We start from the raw sequence: 25,699 nt of genomic DNA, 5'->3' as shown, positions 1-25,699 counted from the left end.
ATTCACCTCCAATAGTAAGCCTTACCAGTTTACTCCACTTTGGTGTAAAATGCTTATTATTGGATTTGGACTGTTAGAGTTAGGAAGCAGTGCTCTAAAGCAAGGTGAATGGATCTGGCCTGTAATGCCTGTTTTTGTACAGTTGATATTTTCTTTTTAACAGAGACAGAGAGAGGGACAGATAGGGACAGACCGACAGGAAGGGAGAGAGATGTGATGCATCAATTCTTCGTTGCAGCACCTTAGTTGTTCATTGATTGCTTTTTAAAATGTGCCTTGACTAGGGGCCACAGCAGAGCAAATGACCCCTAGCTTAAGCCCGTGACGTTGGGCTTCAAGCCAGTGGCCATGGGGTCATGTCTGCGATCCCACACTCATGCCAGCGACCTCGGGTTTTAAAACTGATTCCTCTGCGTCCCAGTCCAATGCTCTGTCCACTGTGCCACAGCCTGGTCAGCCAATATCTGTCTGATTTTAGTATCAGGGTAATGCTGGCCTCATGGAATTAGTTGAAAGTTGAGGAATATTTCCTCCTTTTCAAGTTCCTGAAATATTTTGTATAGAATTGTTGTTACTTCATTCTTACTGGAAAGTTTTAAAATATAAAATGAATTTCTTTAATAAACATAGGACTATTTGAATTATCTGTTTCTTCTTGAGTGACCTTTTGAAACCTGTAGAATCTCAAGTGATATCACCTCTCTCTTTCCTGATATTGGTAATTTGGGTATTCTTTCTCATTATCCCAATCCTTTAGAACAGAGTTATGTCACTTTTATTGATCCCAAAGAAGAACCAGTTTTAGTTTTCATTTGTTCTCTGTATTGCTTTCCTGTTTTCTATTTCATTGATTTCTGCTTTGTTTAATATTTCCTTCTGCCAGCTTTGGGTTTAATTTTCTCTCTTTGTAGTTTCTTAATGTAGAAGCTGAGGTCATTGATATAGGAACTTTCTTTTCTAATATAAGAATGTAAGTGCTGTAAAATTCCCTTTATATATTGCTTTAGCTGCATTTCATAGACTGTGATGAGTAGTGTTTTCATCTTTATTTAGTTCAAAGTAGTGTCTAATTTCTTTTTTAACCCAGGTGTTATTCAGAAGTGTGTTGATGTAGTTTCCAAGCATTTGGGAATTTTCCAAATGTCTTTCTCATATTGACTTCTAATATAATTTCATTATCCTAAAAGAATACCTTTTCTGTGAGTTGAATGACTTTTTTTTTTTCTTGTGAGAGAGACAGAGTCAGAGAGAGGGACAGATAGGGACAGACAGACAGGAAGGGAGAGAGATGAGAAACATCAATTCTTCGTTGTGGTTCCTTAGTTGTTCATTGATTGATTTCTCATATGTGCCTTGACTGGGGGACTACAGCGGACCGAGTGACCCCTTGGGCTCAAGCTGGTGAGCCTTGCTCAAACCAGATGAGCTTGCGCTCAAGCTGGCGACCTCGGGATCTCGAACCTGGGTCCTCCACATCCCATTCCGATGCTCTATCCACTGCGCCACCGCCTGGTCAGGCAGTTGAATGGCTTTTTATTGATACTTGTATAATGACCCATAAAATTACCTATTTTAGTAATCTAGCTTATCTATCTATCTATCTATCTATCTATCTATCTATCTATCTATCTATACTGGCCATGTTAAGTATTCTAGGTATCCAGGCACAAAATGACAGTGGCCTGGACTAGGGTGGAAGCAGTGTGGATGGAGAGAGGGGGAGAAGGTTAAAAGAAATTCCTAAACTAGCTTTCAGAACACTGGAGGGGAGAGAGGAGAAAGAAGCCTTCAGGGGTGACTGCAGGGTTTCTGGCTTGAGATGAAGCAGGTTGGGAGGAAGAGAGAGAGAGACTAGAATTCAGCTTTGGGGGTATTGAATTTGTGGAGGCTGTGGGACAAATTTAATCTAGCTAATCAATCTGATCTATCTGATCTAATCAAGCTAAATGTGTTTTGTGCATTTAAAAAGAATGTGTATTATGCTCTTTGGGGATTGAAGGTTCTATACATGTCAATCTGCTCAAGTTGGTAGTGTTCAAATCCTCTATATTTTTTATGATTTTTTGTCTGCTTATTCTGTCAGTTTTTATCCTGTCAGATAAATCCAGGAATGTGGATTTATCTCTTTTCCTTGCAATTCTTAATACCACTGGTCCTCTGGCAGAAAGGATTCCCCTTCCTCAGATTTATTTAAGTATCCCCTCAGCTACAGTTGCCAGAAATAAAACAAGGCTACCTGGAGGCAGACCTGGAAGAGCCCCAGCTATAGTCCCCGTCTCCCACCTTACTCATACTCTAACCAGAAGATTGTCTTGTATTTTTCTGTTTGTCCCGGGTGTGCACTTCTAGGATTTGGATTTCCTTTGAGTTAAGGCTGGGAGTTTGGGGGCATAATAAACAACAGGAAGTACACCACTGAGTTTGTTATCCTTCAAGTGCTGGTTTCCTTCCATAATTTGCCTGCTACTATTTAGTTTTCAGAGTCCTCACATTGCAGCTCCACCATTCTTTCCAGGGTTTTCAGTTACATTCAGGGTTTTAGTTGGATCATTTAAGGTGGAGTGTGCTTATTCCATCTTAACCCAGCACCAGAGCCCTTCCATTTTATTATATTTTGTGTTTGCCTGTCTGGAGGAATACTATTTCAAATATTTAATAAATATGCCATAAATATCAACCAACCAGAACAGATGCGTCTTTTCAGAACAAACACCAACTTTATAAACAACTGATATGCTGGTATAGGTGCATAATGCATGATCAACTGCCCTACCTGATTGTTGATACAGTTTATACTTAATGTCTCTTCTCCAATAATAATAGCAGACATGTAAGGTAAGGTGTCTGGTGAGGTGTCTTATCCTTTGAACATCAGTGTTCTCTCCTGTGTGTTAGTTAGCTAGATTGGCCTCTGATCTGTCTCTCAGGTACAGTGGATTCTGACTCCAGCATACCCACCCACACTCACTGCTCTGCTTCAGAGGCAGACACCTCTCATGTCTTCTGTTTATCAAATGTAGGAAATGAGAGATGGCCTGACTACTTACTAGCACTGAGTCAGATTCCCCCCTTCTCATTCAGATTGCTGTCCCTTGGCACTTCCTGTTTTTGTATCTCTTGCTTCTGTGCTTAAAACAGACCTGAAAACACCCTCATTTTTCACAGTTATCCTACATATGCTCTGGCTTATACTTTTTTCAGTTCAGTTGCATCTAGCTTCTATTTTCCATGAATTTCTTGACATTTTACTTCCATTACTGGTTTTTTGTTTCGTTTTACACTGCTTTAAGAATTTGTTCTTTTTAAAATACATTTTCTGTCGTTTCCACATCATCTATATTGTTGCTTTTTTAGGTCTGAAGCACCATCATTTCTTCTTTACTACTATAATAGTGTCCTAACATTATTTTCATTCTTACCATCATATAGTCTGTTGTCCACTTGATAGCTATAGTGTTCTTTTTTTAATTTATTTTTATTTTTTTTGTGTGTATTTTTTTCTGAAGTTGGAAACGAGGAGGCAGTCAGACAGACTCCCGCATGCGCCCGACTGGGATCCACCCGGCATGCCCACCAGGGGGTGATGCTCTGCCCATCTGGGGCGTTGCTCTGTTGCAACCAGGGCCATTCTAGCGCCTGAGGCAGAGGCCACAGAGCCATCCCCAGCGCCCGGGCCAACTTTGCTCCAATGGAGGCTTGGCTGCAGGAGGGGAAGAGAGAGACAAAGAGGAAGGAGAGGGGGAGGGGTGGAGAAGCAGATGGGTGCTTCTCCTGTGTGCCCTGGCCGGGAATCGAATCCAGGACTCCTGCACGCCAGGCTGATGCTCTACCACTGAGCCAACCGGCCAGGGCTAGCTATAGTGTTCTTATTAAAACAAATCAAATCGTGTATTTACCCAAACTTGAAAAAGAATTCTCCTGTGGCTTCCTATAAGGTGACCAACTTTTTTACAATGAAAAGTAGAACAAAAATAAATTGTAAAAAACAATATCGTGAATAAAAGAAACATTTTATTCATTGCAACAATAATACACTATAATATGATAAATGCATAATAAAATTTATAATATTTTATATTGTAATTATGTTTACATGTCTATTCTTTTTTTTTTTTTGTATTTTTCTGAAGTTGGAAATGGGAAGGCAGTCAGACAGACTCCTGCATGCGCCAGACCGGGATCCACCCTGCATGCCCACCAGGGGGCAATGCTCTGCCCATCTGGGGCATTGCTCTGTTGCAACCAGGGCCATTCTAGCGCCTGAGGCAGAGGCCATGGAGCCATCCTCAGTGCTCCGGCCAACTTTGCTCCAATGGAGCCTTGGTTGCGGGAGTGGAAGAGAGAGACAGAGAGGAAGGAGAGGGGGAGGAGTGGAGAAGCAGATGGGCACTTCTCCTGTGTGCCCTGGCCGGAAATCGAACCCGAGACTCCTACGCGCCAGGCCGATGCTCTACCACTGAGCCAACCAGCCAGGGCCTACATGCCTATTCTTAATAATTATAAGAAAAAAGTACTCATTTAGTAAAACTAAATATCAAACAAAACCACTAATTTGGAATGATATTCAGGTGTATTTCTCATTTTCTAACTTAAAAATGTCTGTTTTATGCAATTATTTAATTAAAATATACGTTATTAATAAGATATGGTTTGAGGTTAGATTCCACTTTAAAACTCGAATTTCGGGAAAATACTTATAAATAAAATTATACGTATTTGGAAATTATTAAATAAATAATGAATTAATAAAACGTGAATTGTGCTTACTTATCTATGATTGAATGTTCACTGAGAAAGAGTCTACAGTCGTGAGTCTACAATGTCGTATATGCTGTGTGGTGTTTCAGTAAGAAGTACACAAAGCCATTTGTGCACTAGGTATATCTCGTGCTCTCTCAAGGTCTCCCGTGCGGAGCACATATGTGTCTAATAATCGCGACTCACTACACTGTACTGATCCTTGACGAATCGTCATGTCAAATATAACTACGACACATCACATGCAGTGGATCGACTCTGCATCGATCGAATACGGACATTTACAGATTAATCTTCCAATATTAAAAAGGAGGATGTGTAGGAGGACACTTGTCGAGGGAGGACAGAACTTACAAAAGGACTATCCTCCCCTAAAGGAGGACGATTGGTCACCTTACTTCCTATCACATTCAGAATAAACAGCAAAGTCTTTATTATTCCTTACATGACCCTGCCTGAGTTGCCCTTTTCTACTGTCTACATCCTCTCAATCCCTCCATTATCAATTCCATTTTATCTGTGCTGACATTTTTGCTTAAACACATTAGGAGTGTTTTCTTTGCAAGGCCTGTTACACTTGCTCTTTCTTGACTAAAGGGCTATAGATTTTTGCTTAGGTGAAAGAGACCTTCTCTGACCATCCTACCTAAATACCCGGCCATAACCTTCATAGTATTTATCACTACCTGAAATTAATTAATTATATGTTTACTTGTTTTTTATTGTCTCCACTACTAGACAATAGGTTTCATTTGAACAGAGACTTTGTCTTGTTCACCACTGTAACCCTGGAACACTTGCATTTTAAAAATTTGTCAATATTTTTTAATGGAAGAAGGAACAAATATCTAGCACTTAAAATGCTTGGGAAAGGATATGGATTTGCCTAGGCTACATATTGATCTGGTATCCAATTCTATTGCTTACATCACTGAAAAAGTAAAGCAGTCTGAGAAATATGTTGAATGTAGGTAGTTTGTCAGATTATCAGCTATCTATTGATTTGCGTACAATACAAGTGAGGCTCTTGAAATATGACTGTAAAACTGATTGTGCTAGTTTAGCCCCAGTATAGTCTTCTAAGGATGGGTGGTTATTTTCTGCTTTCCAGTGTAGTATATTGTATGTAATTGAATTATGTAACTTACTATATTTGCTCTTATTTGTTGGGTTTCTACTTTTCACAGTAATCTAGGAGTTGGTTGACAGCAGGATCTTTGCATCTAGCACAGTAACTGTGTTCTGTATTTCAGGAATCATGGGTTACTTCATTAGAATTTTTTGTTGTTTTACTTGCTCCATTTTTTGTATCAAATGATTTTTTCATCAGAGGTCTTCTATACATAAGTTAAACTTTTTGATTCTAGATATTAAATAAGTGCATGAGCAAATGTAGTGTGGTGGAAACCCAATTTTGATTTACTTTTGCAAAGATTGCATTATGTAGGCATTAGGCTCTGATATACAAGATGTGTATTGATGCAAAATGCCCATGACCACCTTATGCTGGAAGACTGGGAAACTGTGCAGTGTTTGGCTTTGCATGGTTCTTATTATTTAAAGCCAATTTTATAGTAATAACGTACTAAATTGTTAAATATGCTATCCTCTGATTCTTCTTTCCTTATAAATATGTAAAATATTTAGTAGAAATAAGATATTTATGCTCTTGAAACATACAAAAATTACTCTTCAGTCTGCTAAGTTACAAAGATTTCTTTATTAAGCCAGCTGTATTTTTAATTTTTATTTTATGTTTTCATTGATTAGAGAGAGGAAGGGGGAGTTGAGAGAGAAAGAGGGGGTGAGAGAGAGAGAGAGAGAGAGAGGCATCAACTCTTTGTTCCACTTAGTTCCATTTATTGGTTGTGCACATACTGGTTGCTTCTCGTATGTGCCCTGACTGGGGATCAAATCTGCAAAATCAGTGCACCAGGACGACACTATATCCACTGGACCAGGGTCCAGTGATATTTTATTATATAGAATGATAACAAAAATTGTTTTAATATTCAGTGTATAATTTCTTTATCTCAATATAAGAGTATGTATGGTGGCATCACTAATGTACAAAATTATTTTGTTGTTTTAGTAGTTTATCATTATGATTAAAAAAAATCATTTAACTTTCATCATAGAAGAAAATAAACATAGCATTTATTAGTATATATGTGCCAAGCTCTGGGTTAGGTGCTTTCACATCATTCTCATTTATTTCTCAGAGTAATACTGTGAAATAGGTACTATTTTCAGTAGGGAATAATCGGGCTTTATACTGCTCTACACCTAAAGTTTTATTCATATCAGCCTTGTTAGTAGCATGTATTTAGTACTTTTTTATTCTGATATTTTAAATACAAATTTGTTTTTTGATAGTTGGATAAGAATTGAAAGAAAAGATCTGACCTTAAATGATAAATCCCTCTGAAGTGTCTTTATTGCTAGTCTTATATATCTTCAGAGATTTAACTTCTTGTTGATTATTCTTTGTGTAACACTTGTTTTCCTCATAAAATTAAACTTGAAATTGGCCCTCTAGCCAACAATTTCTTACTATGTTGGGGTACTAAGGATGTGTCACTGAGCTCATACTGGTATATTCAAGGGTGTGTGTGTGTGTATTAGTTTGAATATTTAGAAAAATAAAAGTTTTAGTTCTCTTTCAATTAGCAGTATAAGCTGGCCATATCTCCAGGGATATACTTAAATTCTAATTTTTTTTAAGTCTGTATAATGGTCCATAGCATAAGTAGGGTATTATTTACTTGACTTTCTTTATCTATGAGTGTTAATATTTTCAAAGCAATTTATAATTTATTTAGTAACTTCTTAAATTCTTGGATTATACACCCCAAGCACATTTTGTGTCATAACACAAGTATCTTACTTAGTATTATACTTGACCTAGTTAACGCTAGAAGCCTTGTAGAAGCCACTCCTTGGTTATGCATATTTATGAAAGAAAGGGAATAAACATTAGAAAGCTGTTAGAAAGGTTACAAAAGATATGTTGGACATCTAGAAAGATTTTGATTGAATATGGTATTCTTACCTGAATTTTTCTGGCAAGAAAAAGCAGAAAAATCTCTTTTGAAAGACTTTATAATTTTTTTTTTTTTTTAGTGAGAGGAGGGGAGGCAGAGACAGACTCCTCCTGCATGCGTCTGGACCAGGATCCACCCAGCAAGTCCACTAGGGGGTGATGCTCTGCCCATCTGGGACCATTGCTCCATTGCAACCAGAGCCATTTTTTTTAGCACCTGAGGCGGAGGCCATGGAGCTATCCTCAGCACTCAGGGCTAGCTCACTCCAATTGAGCCCTGGCTGCAGGAGGGGAAGAGAAGAGAGAGAGAGAAGCAAAGGGAGAGGGATGGAGAAGCAGATGGTCGCTTCTCCTGTGTGCCGTGGCCGGGAATCGAATCTGGGACATCCACACACTGGGTCGACACTCTACCACTGAGTCAACCAGCCAGGGCCAAACTTTATAAATTTTAATGAAGGTTCATAACCAGTAGAATAACAAAGGATAAGGAAGGAACCTCTTAGTAAAGTCTGGGGTAAAAATTATTATGAAGTAAATACACTTTTTGTTCTGTTTTGTTTGAGGAGCAGTTTGAATTTAATAAATATCATTCCTAGTAAGAGATCGAAGAACTCTAGTTCCCACAAGGGGGACAAAGACAACCTGAAAAACTTCACACTATAAATAATACTTATTTTAAATTCATAGTTGTATCATTATGAAGGAAGGGGAAAACACCAGGGACTAGAAATGAATAGAGAGATAACTGGCTGACCATCCCAGGAATGGTACTGTATATATTGGTGGCATCCACCTACCTCTTTCCAGTGCTTGCAACATGCATGGACTGTTGGCAGTTTGGACACTCAACTCTGACTGTAGTCAGATTGGCCTTGGTGAGTAGAAGTCCACATTGCTAAGCCCAGGTATAAACTCCATCCTTGTTACCATGGCCTCTTTGTTAATGAGCCCATTGATCAAGGATAGAACACTTAGGGAAACATACTGGCTGAGCCCACAAACCAGTCATTTTATTTATTCAGTTATTATGCATCTAATCTACAGAGTTTTTTCTTTGGTAAGCATTCACATGGGACACAAATTACATCATACTTTTTACCTTTTTAAAGAAGTCTAATCATATACCTCATTTCCAAATTTCCTTGTTACCAGTTTTCTAATCATTTATTTAGAGTCCTATATATCCAGTCATATGACTGAACACTGTCCGTGAGTCAGAACAGTACCTCTGTCATCTTTTCTTGCAGGCAAAATGAACAACTAGGCACCGTGTTCACATTTCTGCAAAGAAGGGTTTCCCTTCGCCACTTTCCTTTAGGGCTACCACAGAGTAGGGTTGTAGTCGTCCTTATGTTACCTGTCAGGAAACAAGCCTGATTCTCTTCCCACCCTACCCTCATGAGATGGTCATGAGGTCAGATATATCCAGATTGAGAGAAGAGGAGCAATATAGCAGGATTAAGAACCTTGGGCATCTAGGACACTTGTTCGTGCAAATTATGTATGCCTTCAGGACCTGCTCAGGTCTGATCTCATGTGTACTTCTTCCCTTTGATGATGAAATGCTGCAGTATACACCAACCATATTGCCTTGTTGGTTCAACAATACTTAGTTCATGGTAGGCCACCCAAGTCACATGGTAACATGGTGGCCCATGGTTAACCATTCATTCTAAGGCCTTGTGGTAAGCTATAAACTGTTTTTCAAAAAAAAGGATGATAGTTACTTGCAGTTGCTTGCACAAGATGGCCTTGTATTTAAAATAAAATACTGGAGGTCTCTGTTTCTAAAGTTCTGCAGTAAGCACCATACAAGATCCCTCTGTGCCACAGATACTTCAAGCAACATTGGATTTGGTGGGTTATATTACCCAAGTGGCAAACCAGCTTTCATAGCAGCCCATACTTTTTCTGAGCCTTTCTCACTCCCAGCAGTCTTGGTAAATGGTTCATGGTAGCATACCCATGTGAACTATAGATTGCTTCAAAAATCTAAGGAACATTGTACATCTTTTTTATTAGTGAGAGAGAGTAGGTGCCTCAACTCCTTCCATTTGGAAAGGCTATCTTGGCTTGCTGAAGACCATAAGGCTCACAGAAATGTCACCAATGTGGAAGACCTCTGAATTTTTTTGTGGGATTTATTTCTCACCCTCTGACATGCTTGTGTTTTACCATAGTCATCTAAATCAGTTGCTGCTTCCTGTTCACCAGGTCTAATTAGCATGAAATTATCAGTGTAGTAGAGCAGGATAGTGGCCAGTGGAATGGAAACGCAGTTAAGGTTCCTGTGGATTAGATTATTACCTACAGTAGGAGAATTAATAGGAGGTAGGGCAGTGAAAATGTATAGCTGACTCTGACAGCTGAATGCATACTGCTTATGATGATTTCATTCTCAAATCAATAAAAACAAACCAGGTGTCAGGGGTATGTTGATCTGTTTTAGCAACAAAACCACTTTTCAAACAGTAGCATCAGTAGAAGTCATACCTGAATGAGCACAAAAATTCATTATCTTGCCATAGACCATATAGACAAGTTGAATTGGGATATGGTAAGCGTTATTACCCTTGGATCTTTCCAGTGTTTGTTGATTGGACCACACTTTTACCTTATACTCTAAAGACTGAACTTGATTTTGGATATAGGTTTGGAACTTCACAGCTACCTGTGGCTATTGAGTACTTGAAATGTGGCTGGTCTGAGGGGAGATGTATTGTATGTGTAAAATACACACCAGATTTTGATTTTCTGTCTCTGTTCAAGAATGTGTGCCTTTACTTACTGAAGCTTTTTGTAATAGTTACTTTAAGGTCTTTGGCTTTTATTTTAATTTAATATTGCATTGTCTGGATTACCACAGTTTATCCATTCAGTTACTATAGGATGTCTTGGTTGCTCCAAGTTTGACAAGGATGAATAAAGCTGATATAAACATTCACATGTAGTTTTTCTTGTGTGTGAGTGTGTGAATATAAGTTTTCAACTTCTTCAGATAAATACCAAGGAGCAGGATTGCTGGATTATAATGTAAGAGTATGTTTAGTTTTGTAAGAAATTGCCAACTGTCTTTCAAAATAGATGGACCATTTTACATTCCTACAAGCAATGAATGAGAGTTCCTGTTGTTCCTCATTCTTGTCAGCGTTTGGTGGTATTAAAGTGTTTTGGATTTTCGCCATCTACTAGATGTGTAGTGGAATCTCAAATATGCAATTTTTAAATGGCATATAATTTTGAACATCTTTTCATATGTTTATTTGCCTTCTTTGGTGAGGTGGCTGTTCAAGCCTTTTGCCTGTATTTTACATTTTCTTGTTGTTGAGTTTTTGTATTTTAACAATGCTTTATCAGATGTGTCTTTTGCAAATATTTTCTCCCAGTCTGAGGCTTTTCTTATTTCTTTGACTGTTTTTCACATAGAAGAAGTTTTAAATTTTAATGAAGTCTAGTTTATCAATTATTTCTTTTCATGAATCATGTCTTTGGGGTTGTATATAAAAAGTCATTGCCGCCTGACCTGTGATGGCCAGTGGATAAAGCGTCGACCTGGAACGCTGAGGTCGCCAGTTCAAAACCCTAGGTTTGCCTGGTCAAGGCACATATGGGAGTTTATGCTTCCTGTTCCTCCCTCCCCCTTCTCTCTCTCTCTCTCTCTCTCTCTCTTTCATTCTCTCTCCTCTCTAAAAATTAATAAAAGAAAAATTAAAAAAAAAAGTCATTGCCATATATAACCAAGGTCTTCTAGGAGTTTTATAGTAATTACATATTATATTTAGGTATATGATCCATTTTGAGTTAATTTTGTGAGGGATGTAAGGTCTGTTTTTAGATTTATCTTTTTATTTAATGTGCATGTCCAGTTGTCTCAGTACCATTTGTTGAAAGGACTGTCTTTTTTTCTGCCTCTGCTCCTTTGTCCAAGATCAGTTGACTATATTTTTGTGGGCCTATTTCTAGGCTCTCTGTACTGTTCCATTGATCTACTTGTTTATTCTTTTTCACAGAAACACACTGCCTGATTAATCTAGCTTTATAGTACATCTTGAAGTTTATTAGTCTCAGTCCTCCATTTTTGTTTTTCCTCTTCAAATATTGAGTTGAGTGTTCTGGTTCTTTGACTCTCATATATATGTTGGAACCAGTTCACTGATATCAGCAAAAATAACTTAGTGGACATAATTGGAATTGCATCAACTCTGTTAGGTCAATTTGGAAAGAACGGACATTTTGACAATATTCATTCTTCCTATCCATCAATATAAACTTTCTCTCCATCTACTTAGATCTTTGATTTCTTTCAGCAGAGTTTTGTAGTTTTTCTGATACAGATCTTGAACTTTTTTTTTTAGAATTATACCTAAGTCTTTCATTTTTTTAAATTCACAGTCTGGTAATTCCAACATCCTTCCCATATCTGGGTCTGGTTTGGTTCTGATGTACGTTGTGTCTTTTACTTTTAGTATGCCTTATAAGTTTCTGCTGAAAAGTGGACAATGTGTACTGGGTAAAATGAACTATGGTAAATAGTAATATGATTGTAAAGTATGGGGAGGGAAAGCATTTGATAGTCCTATGATTAAGTCTCAGTCTTTTGGTGAAAGAAACTAGAAGTGAGCTCTCTTTGTCCTTTCAAGGATTTATATTTGCATTGAATGGGCAAGTAAAGGTAGAATGTGCTTATTCTGTCCTTCCTGGAACTTGAACCTAGGCATGTTTTTCAAATATATATTCTTGCTGGAATTTATAGAACACCCATACTATTTATTTTGTATGTGTAAATTATGTTATGTAAAACAAGGGAAAATTTTGGGCCAAAGGTTTCTCACATTGCATTCATAAGGTTCCTCTCTAGTGTGAATTCTTATGTCTCTAAAGGTGAAAGGGATCATTGAAGCATTTCTCACATTCATTACACAGAAAAGGTTTCTATTCTCGTTGTGTTTTTATTTTTCCCATGGGACGAGTGACTCCTGATAACTTGCCCATAGTCACCACATTCATAGATTTTCTAACCAGTATGTACTTATATATTTAATAAAGTTTCTTCTGAAGGCTTTTCTGAATTCATTATAGTTGTAGTGTTTCTCTTTTGTGTGTATTTACATAGGCATTGTGAGCTTAATGTTCCTTCTGAATGCTTTTTCTCCGTCATTGTATTTGTAGTTTCTCCCCGGTTTGGGTAGATGCTTTGGTGCGTAGTAAAATGAATATTTCAGCTGTAGGCTTTCCCATAAGTCTTTGTGTTCATAATGTTTCTTCCCACTATGTATTCTCATGTGCACCATAAGAGTAGAGATGTTGCCTGATCAGTAGTGGCACAGTAGATAAAGTGTTAACCTGGGATGAGGTCCTAGGTTTGAAGCCCCATGGACACTGGCTTGAGTGCAGTCTCACCAGTTTGAGTGCAGGGTCGTGGGCTTGAGCGTGGGATCATCAGCACAATCCTGTGGTTGCTGGCTTGAAACCCAAGGTCGCAGCTTGAGCAAGAGGTCACTGGCTCAGCTAGCAAGGCATATATGAGAAACAATCAATGAACAACTAAAGTGACACAACTACAAGTTGATGCTTCTCATCTCTGTCCCTTCCCCCTCCCCTCAAAAAAAAAAAAAAAAGTGGAGATGTTTCTGAAGAATTTTCCCACTGATTACCTTAATAATGTTTGTTTTCAGTGTGAGATCTCAAGTATTGAATACATTTTGGGGTATGACTATAGCCCAGATATTCTCCTTCTCTGAAATTAAAGTATTTCTCCTCATTTTGAAATCTCCCATGTCTCTAACAGGAATAATGGTTACCCAACGCTTTCTTACCATCTGTACATTCATGATTTGTCTCTCCTCTATGATTTCTTCTCTACAAAATAAGATTAGTATTCCCTCTAAAGGCTTTTTTACATAGATTATATTCACAAAATTTATTTCACTAGGATCCCTTTCTATTTATATCTCATTGAAGTAGACATTGTAGAGGAAAAAACTGAATTTCCTAGCTCTTTGATGTCTGTTTTTACTACTTTTCTTCAACTGTGTGTGGAGATCCCAGCCAGAGCATTAAAACCTCTGTAAGAAAAGATGTTTCTTCTGTGCTGAGATCATGATTGTGAGAAGAAAACACTAATAGGATACATTGATGGAAGGGCCAGATTTGGGTCTTCACAGAAGATTAGATGCCTGAGTCAGCTATACCACCCCTAACCACCTAGGGGGTACCCCAGTACCCACGTTTCGATCAGACAGAGGGGCAAGAGCAGTAAACAAGGCAGAGAAAATGCATATTGTCATGATGCTTTTCATTATAAGTAGCAATTTTCAACCGGTGTCTCTGGTGTGTCAACAAGAGGCACACTGGTATGCTGCAAGAATTTTTAAAACATGCTGTACCTGACTATTTAGTCAGGGGCACTGACCTCTTTTCCCTTAGATCAGGGGTAGACAACCTTTTTATACCTACCACCCACTTTTGTATCTCTGTTAGTAGTAAAATTTTCTAACCGCCCATTGGTTCCACAGTAATTAATAAAGTAGGGAAGTAACTTTACTTTATAAAATTTATAAAGCAGAGTTACAGCAAGTTAAAGCATATAATAATAATTACTTACTAAGTACTTTATGTCGGATTTTCACTAAATTTGGCAGAATAAATCTTTATAAAACAACTTCCTATAGGTAAATCTATATTTTTATTTATACTTTGGTTGCTCCGCTACCTCCTACCATGAAAGCTGAAACGCCCACTAGTGGGTGGTAGGGACCAGGTTGACTACCACTGCCTTAGATCATCAAGTAAAAAATGACAACACAATAATATCTATCCAGTGTGAATGAATCAAAATTATACCAATTTCTTGTCAGATCTGCAAAAAATAGATTTTTTGGTGTGGTGCAGAATTTTAGTAATTTTGTGTGCCATGAGATGAAAGAGGTTGAAAATTGCTGTTTTAACCTTTGAATTTACCTAACTTCATTTATTTTTTTTCTAGCAGCTTTTTTTGTAGATTTCTTTGAATTTTCTACATAAGCAATCATGCTCTCTAATGATCCTATACTAGTTTTTACAGTTCTCTTGGCCTGTTCCCTGCCTAATAGATGGACTTAAGAGACTATTACCAATTTACAGAGTGATGTAAACCTTGATTTAAAAGGACATTTGGAATAATTTAGGCAAAACCTCTTTGTTTCTGAAATATGTAAGAGCCCCTAACTTTAGGAGTTAGTTCATTTCCATGCTATGTTTTGTTTTGGGTTTTTTTGGTGTACTTTTTAAAAATAAACTTTTATTGAATTATAACATGTAAACTGAAAAATTTGCAAATCATTTGTACAGTTCAATATATTATGCTGGGGGCTTTGATAAGTGTTACTTGTGGTTATTTATGTAACTTGATTAGAAGGTGGTTCTCTAGAATAGATATTCCCATAAGCTAAAGAATTTTTTAATTAACTTGAACTTTAATATTGAATAATCATCTGTATTAAATATAAGACTTAGTGATGACTGAAATTTTTATTGAATCTTAATTATTCATAATAATTCTTTAGTGTCTATGTACTTGATATCCCAGGGCTTTCTTAGATTAGTTTTTGAATATATAATCACCAGGTGTCCATCACAACTGAATTTTTTCTGTCAAATGAGCAGTTCATGTTTTCATTTGGTTGACTAAAGCAAGAAAAGTGGTAGTTAAAAGAAAGACAAAAAATAATGGTTAAGTAATTTGGAATACCAGTAAATATTATCTTAAATGCTTGGTAAATTGGATTTCCAAATTTTGACTTCCTTCCTGTTATAAATTATACCTTTTGCTATGCACCTTTTCAGTAGTTCCCATGAAAGTGTGCCAAGTGGAATATGAGTGAACAGAATTCTTAAATGTGCTCCTCTGACTTGACTTGGCCTCTTGCACTCCTGTACCTACCATGAGAAAAGCATTCCTCACGTATTCACTGCCCCTTCAGTGAGTAGGCCCAACATCAAAGACACATCAGAGTAGTTCTGACACTGATAGCCAACCTAGATCAGCTGACCCACAGTCAATCTGGAGACTTCATGAACATAAAAGCAGTACTATTGTAGACTACTGAGATTTCGAGTTTGCTTTTTACCCAAGAAAGATTGACCGATAAGTCAAATTATGTGAATGCTTGCCAGTACTTTTCTTCACTTGATACATATTTTTTAGATTTTTTTTCTATACCTACAATGAGTTCAAGCACAATATATAGGACAGAGAAAGTGAAGGAAAATATTTTTAAGCAGGAAAGTAAACTAGGACATCCAGATTGGACTAATTACAAGATTATTCCTTAAGGAGTATTATTAGATTCTAAAATTATCAGCTAAGTTTTTTAAACTTGGAACGTTTCAAGTGAAAAGAGGTGCTTCACTAACTCAGATGCATTTTCCTAGATTTATTTGTTGCTTTGAAAGATCTAATGCAGATTTTTCTCAATGAAAGGATTTCCCAGTTAGGGAATTTCACTAATGGCTTGCCTCTTTGTTTATAAATATTTAAAATACTATAATTCCATATAAATCAGTTTCAAGTTTACTCATGAAAGCCCAAAGATTAGAAATCTGTGTGAGAGAGAAACTTGAAAAATAGGTCTAGGTATGTAATATCCATCTGATCACAATTCCAGATAGAGAAAAAAGAGCAATTGGAATAGAAGAATTAGTCAACATAGTATAAGAAAGCACTCAGACCAGAGTCTAATGAGAAGAAAAAAGTTAAGACATATTCTGGTAAAATTTCTAAAATCCAAGGATAAGTAATAAATCCTAGGTTTCTACTAACAGAGATTTGGGAGACAGATAATAGTGATCTAGATTCTAGTAATGGTAGGAGAATTGGAGAGAAATGGTAGATATGAAATCTGTAGTATTTTAGGTTGATAATCTGCAGAACTGCTAATACATTTGTTGCAATGAACTGTGTTGGGAAGAAAACAAAGATCATTAGGCTTCTGGTTTGAATAAATATGTGAGTAGATGGTATATATCTACATAAATATATTTTATTTTAACCATTTTAAATTATACAATTCAGTGGCTTTTAGTACATTTACAATGGTATGCAATCATCACTACTGTCTAATCCATCACCCAAAACAGAAATCTTGCATGTATTAAGCAGTCACTCCACATTCCTCCCTCCTCATAATTCCTGGCAACCACGAGTCTACTTTCTCTCTGGATTGGTCTGTTCTGAACATTTCATGTAAATGAAATCTTACAAGTAGCCTTTTGTGTCTGGCTTTTACTTAGCATAATGTTTTGAGGGTTTTAATTCCTTACCAAATATATAGTTTGTAATATTTACCCCCATTTGGTAGGTTGCCTTTTTTATTTTGTTGATGGTTTCCTTTGCTATGCAAAAATTTTTTAGTGTGATGTAGTCACACTAGTTTTTGTTTTGTTTTGTTTTGTTTTTTACTTTTGTTACCTGTGCTTTTGATTTTAAATCCAAAAAAAATCATTGCGAAGACCAACTTCACGGAGTTTTTATTTTATATTTTCTTCCAAGAGCTTTATTATTTCAGTTCTTATGTTTACATTTTTAGTGCATTTTTACCTGATTCTTGTATATGGTGTAAACTAAGGATCCAGTTTCATTCCTTCCCATTTTTCCAAAAGTATTTCTTGAAGAGACTATCCTTTTCCCTTGTGTATTATTGGGCCCTTGTCAAAGATTAGTGGACTGTATATGCATGGGTTTATTTCTAGGCTCACTATTCTGTTCCATTGGTCTGTTTGTATGCTGTGTGTCTGTTTGTTCACTAGTACCGAATTATTTTGATTACTATAGCTTTATATAATTTGAGATCAGGAAGTGTGATGCCTCTAGCTTTGTCCTTCTTGCTCAAGATACCTGATTACTTTAGCTTTTTCTTATAAATTTTAGGATTTTCTTATTTCAGTGGAAAATGCCATTGTAATTTTGATAGGGATCACATTGAGTCTACAGATCACTTTGGATAGTATGGAGATTTTAACAATATTAATTCTTCTAATAGATGAACACGGGATATCTCTCCATTTATTTGTGTTTTTAAATTTTTCTTTTATCAGTTTCTTATAGTTTTCAGTGTACAGATATTTTGCCTCCTTGGTTAAATTTACTCCTTAGTATTTTAGTCTTTTTTATTTTAAGCATACTACTTTAAATTCTGTGCCTCTTCGAACTGTATCCCCTGTAAGACTTATTTTTCTGCATGTTCTTTCTGATATACTTTTTTCATGTTATCCTTCTGTTACTGTTAATTAAGGACCATATATGAAAAGTTGTGGAAATAATTTGAGACCTGTTGTGATGTTGTTATCTTCCTCTAAGAAGATTTATGTTTAACAGGCACTAGCAATCCAAGATTGCCTCGATTTAATTTTGTGGTACACATTTGGAGCTGAGTTTTAGTCCTGTAAAGGCCCTAGTTTTGGTTTATATTTACTCCTAGAGTGTAGCCTTTGTGCTTCCCAGCAAAAGTGTTGGAGTTTTCCCAAGTCCTCCTCCACAACTTTGTTTTCCCTGCATGCCAATATTTGTTTTCTCAGCTCTGTAAAACCGTCAAAACCTTCTTCAGCCCCAAATGCCAGGCTTCAGTCTTTTCCTGTAATTCTTTATCTTGCTGTTAACTTTCCAGTGCCTTCAGGAAGATTTAAGATAGATATCTAGGCCTAGTTTTTCTTAGAGAATAGTTGGTCTGAAGTATATAATCTGCCATTCTTGGGAATTGAAGTCAACAGTATGTAAGTGGAACTAAACAACATAATTTGCTCTTTTTAAAATGTTAGAGAAGATTCAAAGATTACCATATTATAATGTCAGGCTTACCCACTTGTATTTTCACATATACAGAAGTGTGTGTGTGTGTGTGTGGGTGTGTATGTGTGTATGAGACAGAGACAGAGAGAGGGACAGATAGGGACAGACAGGAAGGGAGAGAGATGAGAAGCATCAATTCTTTGTTGTGGCTCCTTAGTCTCCTTAGTTGTTCATTGATTGCTTTCTCATATGTGCCTTGACGGGTGGGGGGAGGGGCTACAACAGAGCAAGTGACCCCTTGCTTAAGCCAGCGACCTTGGGCTTCAAGCAGCGACCAGGGGTAATGTCTATGAACCCATGCTCAAGCCAGCGACCTCAGGGTTTTGAACCTGGGTCCTCTGCATCCCAGCCCGATGCTCTTTCCACTGCACCACTACCTGGTCAGGTCTGTTTTCACATACTTCTTGGAGAAAAGGGGTGAGAAATAGTTACATTGACCTAGTAGCAATTGCATGTATTGAATTGTCAAGCAGGTGAATGTCTTTTTTTCATGTTTGTCTTATTAAGGGGAAAAGACCATTGCTCTAATTGTAATACTTATGGCTTTGTAGTATAGTTCTTTTTATATATGACTGCATCATTCACTCATGAGACAGTGAGCAAGCCACTTCCAAGGATGACCCCATTTTACCCATGTTCAGCCTCTTAATTCTAGACCTGGGATTAAGTACCCAGAAAGTGAAGAAAATACTTTGTTTTTTCACAACAAAAATCAACCTCAGTATATGCTATTATTAATATAAATTTATTAATATATAAATTTATCCTAAAAGATAAATTTTTATAGAAAAGGAAGAATATTTTCTTACCAGTTTTTTTGTTCCATCCTTTTCTAACAGGTGGCATCTCCACAGAAAGCGACTGTGCTTTTGAGCCAGACTATGCTGTCCCACCACTTCCAGTGAGTGAAGGTATGCAGCACATTCGGATTATGGAGGGCATGTCTCGCTCTCTTCCATCCTCCCCCTTACTCACACATCAGTCTATCAGTGTTCGGCTCCAACCTGTGAAGAAGTTAACTGGTAAGGACTTTACCTAAATTTAGTATGTTTGACAGGAAACCTAACAGTATAACACTTTAGGTCATATCAGATATATTTATGTGCATCTTTGGGTTTTTCCTTTTTGGCCTTCTTAAATATCACAGAATCTTGGAAACTGGAGCTCCCACTGATTTTAATTTAGGGAATTATAATAGTACTCAGTTTGACAGATTGATATATTTATTTTCTAAATGATCCATCTGTTGTGGACATTTTTTTCTAGGCTTTCAGGAAATTTCAAGTTTTGCCAAAATACACTGTTGTTCTGATTTTATCAGCTTGTTCGTGTCAGATTAACAGATGGAGATATTATAATTTTAGGATAATAAGAGCTCATAGTTCAGCAAAGGTACATTAGTCATGTTTTTGTTTGAATCCAGATTTGTATATTTCATATCTGTTTGTAAAAGCTGATTAAGATATTTTCCTCTCCATTGTACATTTTCTCCAACCTCTTGGGGTATTTACCATCACTCATAAACTGTGGATTGTACTGACTTTAATATTAACTCAATAGTAACTCAATATATTGCCCATTCAGATCAAGTTGTTAAGTGTGAAACTATCTTTATTAAAGGAACTTTTGTTCTTTTAAACTTTTTCAGGGAAGAAATTTTAGTATGTTGAATGATACTTATGTGAGTATATGTAAGCCTGGGTTACTTTGTTAGATTTCATTTAACATTCTCAGTTGATATCTGATATCAGTAAGTTGACTGGTATTGATGGGTTATGAGGGCATGAAGGCAGTAAATTAAGTCATTCCCAAAGGATGCATTGACTACTTCTTATGTGTCAGGCATTGATTTAGACAGTAGGGAAGTTTGATTATCATATAACAATTCTGAAGAAAATGTGAAGAGAGAGGGGAGAAATACATAGAATTTTTGGACTCTTTGATCTATTTTGGATGACACTTTTATAATGTTTATATTTTTCATTAAAATAACAACTTTTCTTTATTCTGTAGTTCCACAAAGCATGAGTCATTTTTTTAATGTTTATTTTATTGATTTTAGAGATGGGTGTGGGGGCAGGAACATCGATCTGTTCCTGTATGTGCCCTGACCAGGAATCAAACCAGCAACCTCTGTGCTTTGGGACGATGTACTAACCAACTGAACTATCAGGCCGGGGCCTAGTGTTTATTATTTTTTAGGCATCTTGAAATAGTAGAGTCAAAGTCTACTTTGATTCTTGGATAATTCGAAAAAAATTAGTAAAATAGCTTAGTAACATTTTACTAAAATAGTTATTTTCTTCTGATATTCCTTGAATAAAATTTCATTGTTAGAAATCCTCCCTTTTTTTCTTATAGATTATTATTGATTACTGAAAATAACAACCAAAACTGATGGCTATCAAGTGGCTTCATTTTACCACACATTGGGAAGAAATAGCAACAAAAGTTCAGTGTCCTTGTAGAAGTTAGCTGGATTGTCTGAGGTTTTGGAGATACCACTTTTCTATCCCATTTACCTGTCCCAGTTTGAACTTCAACTTAAATAGACAACATATATTAAAAGATATACACATTAATAACTAAGTAACATGTCCAATATCATAGAGGTGATACAGGGAAACAGTAATAGGAAGTATACTTGGTTAATTACATGTATGAACTATTCAGTTTTTTAAAAGATTTTATTTATTATTTAAAAAAATATTTTATTTATTTATTTTACAGGGGTAGGGGGAATGAGAAGTATCAACTCATAATTATTTCACTTTAGTTCATTGGTTGCTTGTCATATGTGCCATGACCTGATAAGCCCAGGGTTTTGAACCAGCGGCCTCAGCATTCCAGGTCGCCTCTTTATCCACTGTGCCACCACAGACCAGGCTGAACTATTCAGTTTTAATTTTATATTTGAAGTATACATATCCTCTCAAACGGTTTTGTTTTATTTTCTGAAAAGACTGTCAAGGGCTTAAGAATTTAAAGGTTGAGATTGCATTTTTCAGTTCTTAATGAAAGAAATCTGTCTTTTGAAAGAAGATGTCATGAAAATTTTTCTGTGGCCAATTTTCTGCCAATTGAAGGAGATGTTAAAAATTTGCTAGTTTAACCTAGAATGAAATTACTTTGAAATTTAACTTTAAAATATTAGTATATTGTTCATTAGCTGTCTTCCTTTCCTAATTATCTTTTGTTATGAATAAGTAAAAAGAAAGTTGAATGGAGAAAAATTATCTGACCATGATGAATGTCTTTCAGAAAATGGTTCTTAAAAAAATGCATTTATTTAATCTGGCCATTAGAGCTACACTTAACTATCTATCTGTTTCCCTGACTTCCATTTCCTTATTGTATAAACTTGTGTGAATTTGCTATAAGTCTTAGTGTCTGTACTTCAGTTTCTTTGTTTCTAAAAGAGGAGTGATAATATAATATACCTAAACCAATGTCAGCTCAATAAATTTAATTTAAAAAAATAATAAAAGAACCAAATTAAATTTATATATATATATAATATATATCTCAGGACTATTAAGAGGATTGGATGAATTTGGTATGTATGAGCTCATAAGACAGTGTCCAATTGGCTTGACCTGTGGTGGTGCAGTGGATAAAGCATCAACCTGGAACACTGAGGTCGCCAGTTCAAAACCCCAGGCTTACCCAATCAAGGCACATATGGGAGTTGATTCTTCCTGCTCCTCGCCTCTCCTCTCTCTCTCTCTCTCTCTCTCCCCCTCCCTAAAATGAATTTTCAAAAAAAGAAAAGATCATCTTTAAAAAAGAAAAAAGACAGTTTTTTAAAAAATATTATCTACAATTATTATAATTTTAAAAGAGATTTGTGTGACTTTCTATCTATGTTAAATATGAGTTCTGAGCCTTTGGAAGGTGATGGTCAAGTATTTATTTATTTATTTACTTCTTTTCCAAGTGAGAGGAGGGGAGATAGAGATACAGACTCCTGCATGTTCCTCAACCAAGATCCACCCGGAAACTCCCATATGGGGCTGGTGCTCTGCCCATCTGTGGCCATGATCTCAACGAACTATTTTTAGTGCCTGAGGCAGAGGCTCCACTGAGCCATCCGCAGTGCCTGGGGCCAGTGTGCTCAGACCAATCAAGCCATGGCTGTGGGATGGGGGGGGGGGCGGGAGAGCGAGAGAGAAAGGGGAGGGGTACAGGAGCAGCTGGTCACTTCTCCTGTGTGCCCTAACTGGGAAATTCACATGCCAGGCCAATACTGTACCACTGAACCAGCCAGCCAGGGCTCAAGTAATTTATTTAATTGCCTCCAGTAAGTCCCTCGAATTCTCTGAGGAGTAACTTTCAAATATTGATATTAAATGGATTATTATCTAGTCTCTGGGAAGAGTAATTTTGGCCTTTTTAAAAAAGTATTTGAGGCCCTGGCCGGTTGGCTCAGTGGTAGAGCGTTGGCCTGGCATGCAGGAATCCCAGGTTCGATTCCCGGCCAGGGCACACAGGAGAAGCACCCATCTGCTTCTCCACCCCTCCCCCTCTCCTTCCTCTCTGTCTCTCTCTTCCCCTCCTGCAGCCAAGGCTCCATTAGAGCAAAGTTTGCCCGGGCACTGGGGATGGCTCTGTGGCCTCTGCCTCAGGCGCTAGAATGGCTCTGATTGCGGCAGAGCGATGCCCCAAGATGGGCAGAGCATCGCCCCCTGGTGGGCATGCTGGGTGGATCCCGGTCGGGCACATCCCGGTCGGGCGTATGCGGGAGTCTGTCTGACTGCCTCCCCGTTTCTGGCTTTGGAAAAATACAAAAAAAAAAAAAAAAAAGTATTTGATACCAATAGATTGAAATGACCATATATCAAGCCAATTTAGATGGTAAATAAGTAACAGTAATCAATTTGATCATGTTGCAATCTCATTATTTTAGATACAAGCTACAATCAAAATAATATTTTTATCATGAATAAAATGGAATCATTGATTTATTTCCAAGACACCCTGTGAAACCATTTAAAGCTATTTTGATAAAAAGAGCCTATACATATAGTTGGATATGTTTCAGTGTACTTATGATATGTTCTTTACATAAAAATAATTATCTTGAAATTTTTGGAAGGCATACTTCAGTGAATTTTATTAGAAAAAATATAGGTTGCTGTGAAGATTAAATAAGCTCTCAAACATACAACCTCACATATAATAAACATTGAATAAATGTTACTTTTATTGTCATTAACTTAAATAAAATGGAAACATAGTCTTGAGAAAGTATTGAAAAGACAATTTGAAAGTATAAAGAGCCTAGAGATTGTTAGTTTACATAGTTGGATTTATTTCAGTGTAGTCATGATATTGTAGCATGAGTAAATATCTTGCATTTTTAGAAAAGATATTATATATTAAGTTGTGCTAATAGTAAATTTTATTAGATTGAAAAATACACTAGACATCAGTCCTAATTTAGATATTTCTATTTTAATTTCCATATGGATGAAATAGCTTACCAAATATTTTTAAGGGCTAAATGAAAAAAGTGTAAATGAAGACTTTTAAACTCTTTGGAATACTAATACTAATTAAACTAGGTCTGGACCTCATTCAAATACTGTTTCTAATTCAGATTCTCTAGTTTTATGGGTTAAAGGTTGTGCTATTGTAAATTTCAAGGTTTACTCAGTGGCAGAAGTGGCTCCCTTTACTAGCCCTGTAGTCTTCCAAAAAGTAGAGAATGTTAGGTGGTTATTACTTAATTCAATTTAGATAATTTCAGTTGTCATGAGTAAGTATTGTTAAAGAAAACCAGAGCCTGACAGTAATTGAAGTGATAAAGAAGGATTTTATTCAGTAACTATTGCAATAGGGAAAAAGAGAACTCAGTTTAAAACTGGGTTCATTTTCAAAATACAGTCAAGACAGTTACGGATTTGTAGCCAAGAAGCAAGATGGTAGGGAAGACAGCAGTGGATGAAAAATTAGTGAGAAGAAATGCAAGGGTAGGATTCTTGCTAAACCAATTTAACAGAATTTTTGCTGAAGGCAGGCCAGGGTGATCATATATCAAGGGTGGGGAGAATTCTTACTAAACTTGACTTAGCAGGATTCTTGCCACAACTGAACTAGGCTGCAGGCTTGAGGATAAGGCCCAAAGGTTAGGCATAGTAGAAAAGAGAGCTCAGAAGGAGCCTGACAGAGTTTAATTAAGGAGAGAGTTTTTGTCAGTATATATATTTTAAGCACTTAAATGTCAACATATATTATCAAATAAAGAATCTTTTCATGATGTTTACACACACATGATTTGGATAGTGCCATATTGTCAAGACCTTAGGCTTTCCAGTAGGACAAAGAAACATGTTAAAATTCTATTCTCATTCATTTGTAAGCTGTATGTCTTGACAGTATTTAAGAATAATAATACCTTAGGGTTAAGAGGAATACAGAAATGTCTGTAGTGAGTTTCTCTATGTGCCTAGCGAGCATTTATTGTGTCAAACATACGATTTGGCAGTTAAATACTTACTTTGCTTTAAATAAAATTGTATCACCTTATTGTGATCAACTCATATTTATTAGAAACTCCAGTTAATAGTTATATCTTTGTTTAAATTAATAAACTTTTTTTTTTTTTTTACAGAGACAGAAAGAGAGTCAGAGAGAGGGATAGACAGGAACGGAGAGATGAGAAACATCAATCATTAGTTTTTTGTTGCGTGTTGTGACACCTTAGTTGGTCATTAATTGCTTTCTTTTTTTTTTTTTAATAATTTTATTTTTTTAATGGGGTGACATCAATAAATCAGGATACATATATTCAAAGATAACAAGTCCAGGTTATCTTGTCGTTCAATTATGTTGCATACCCATCACCCAAAGTCAGATTGTCCTCTGTCACCTTCTATCTTGTTTTCTTTGTGCCCCTCCCCCTCCCCCTTTCCCTCTCCCATTCCCCCCTCCCCCCCCCTAACCACCACACTCTTATCAATGTCTCTTAGTTTCACTTTTATGTCCCACCTACCTATGGAATAATGCAGTTCCTGGTTTTTTCTGATTTACTTATTTCGCTTCGTATCATGTTATCAAGATCCCACCATTTT

At 36.6% G+C, this 25,699-nt stretch overlaps 1 protein-coding gene across 6 annotated transcripts in view; it reads left to right on the top strand.

Moving 5' to 3' along the window:
* TANC2 (tetratricopeptide repeat, ankyrin repeat and coiled-coil containing 2) overlaps nucleotides 1-25,699 on the top strand; it is a 372,265-nt gene that overhangs the window by 111,310 nt on the left and 235,256 nt on the right. For 3 of the 6 annotated variants that reach the window (XM_066363072.1, XM_066363071.1, XM_066363070.1), the window contains exon 4: nucleotides 19,466-19,537. In XM_066363072.1, the coding sequence (XP_066219169.1) occupies nucleotides 19,466-19,537 (72 nt within the window). Of the gene's footprint in view, nucleotides 1-19,465; nucleotides 19,649-25,699 lie in introns of all 6 variants that reach the window. The other 3 variants (XM_066363068.1, XM_066363067.1, XM_066363066.1) reach the window with 1 other exon arrangement.

Source organism: Saccopteryx leptura, chromosome 2, assembly GCF_036850995.1.
Source record: "Saccopteryx leptura isolate mSacLep1 chromosome 2, mSacLep1_pri_phased_curated, whole genome shotgun sequence".
Taxonomy (NCBI): Eukaryota; Metazoa; Chordata; class Mammalia; order Chiroptera; family Emballonuridae; genus Saccopteryx; species Saccopteryx leptura.
Note: the sequence above shows the minus strand (reverse complement) of the source record. Positions and strands in the feature narration are given on the sequence as shown.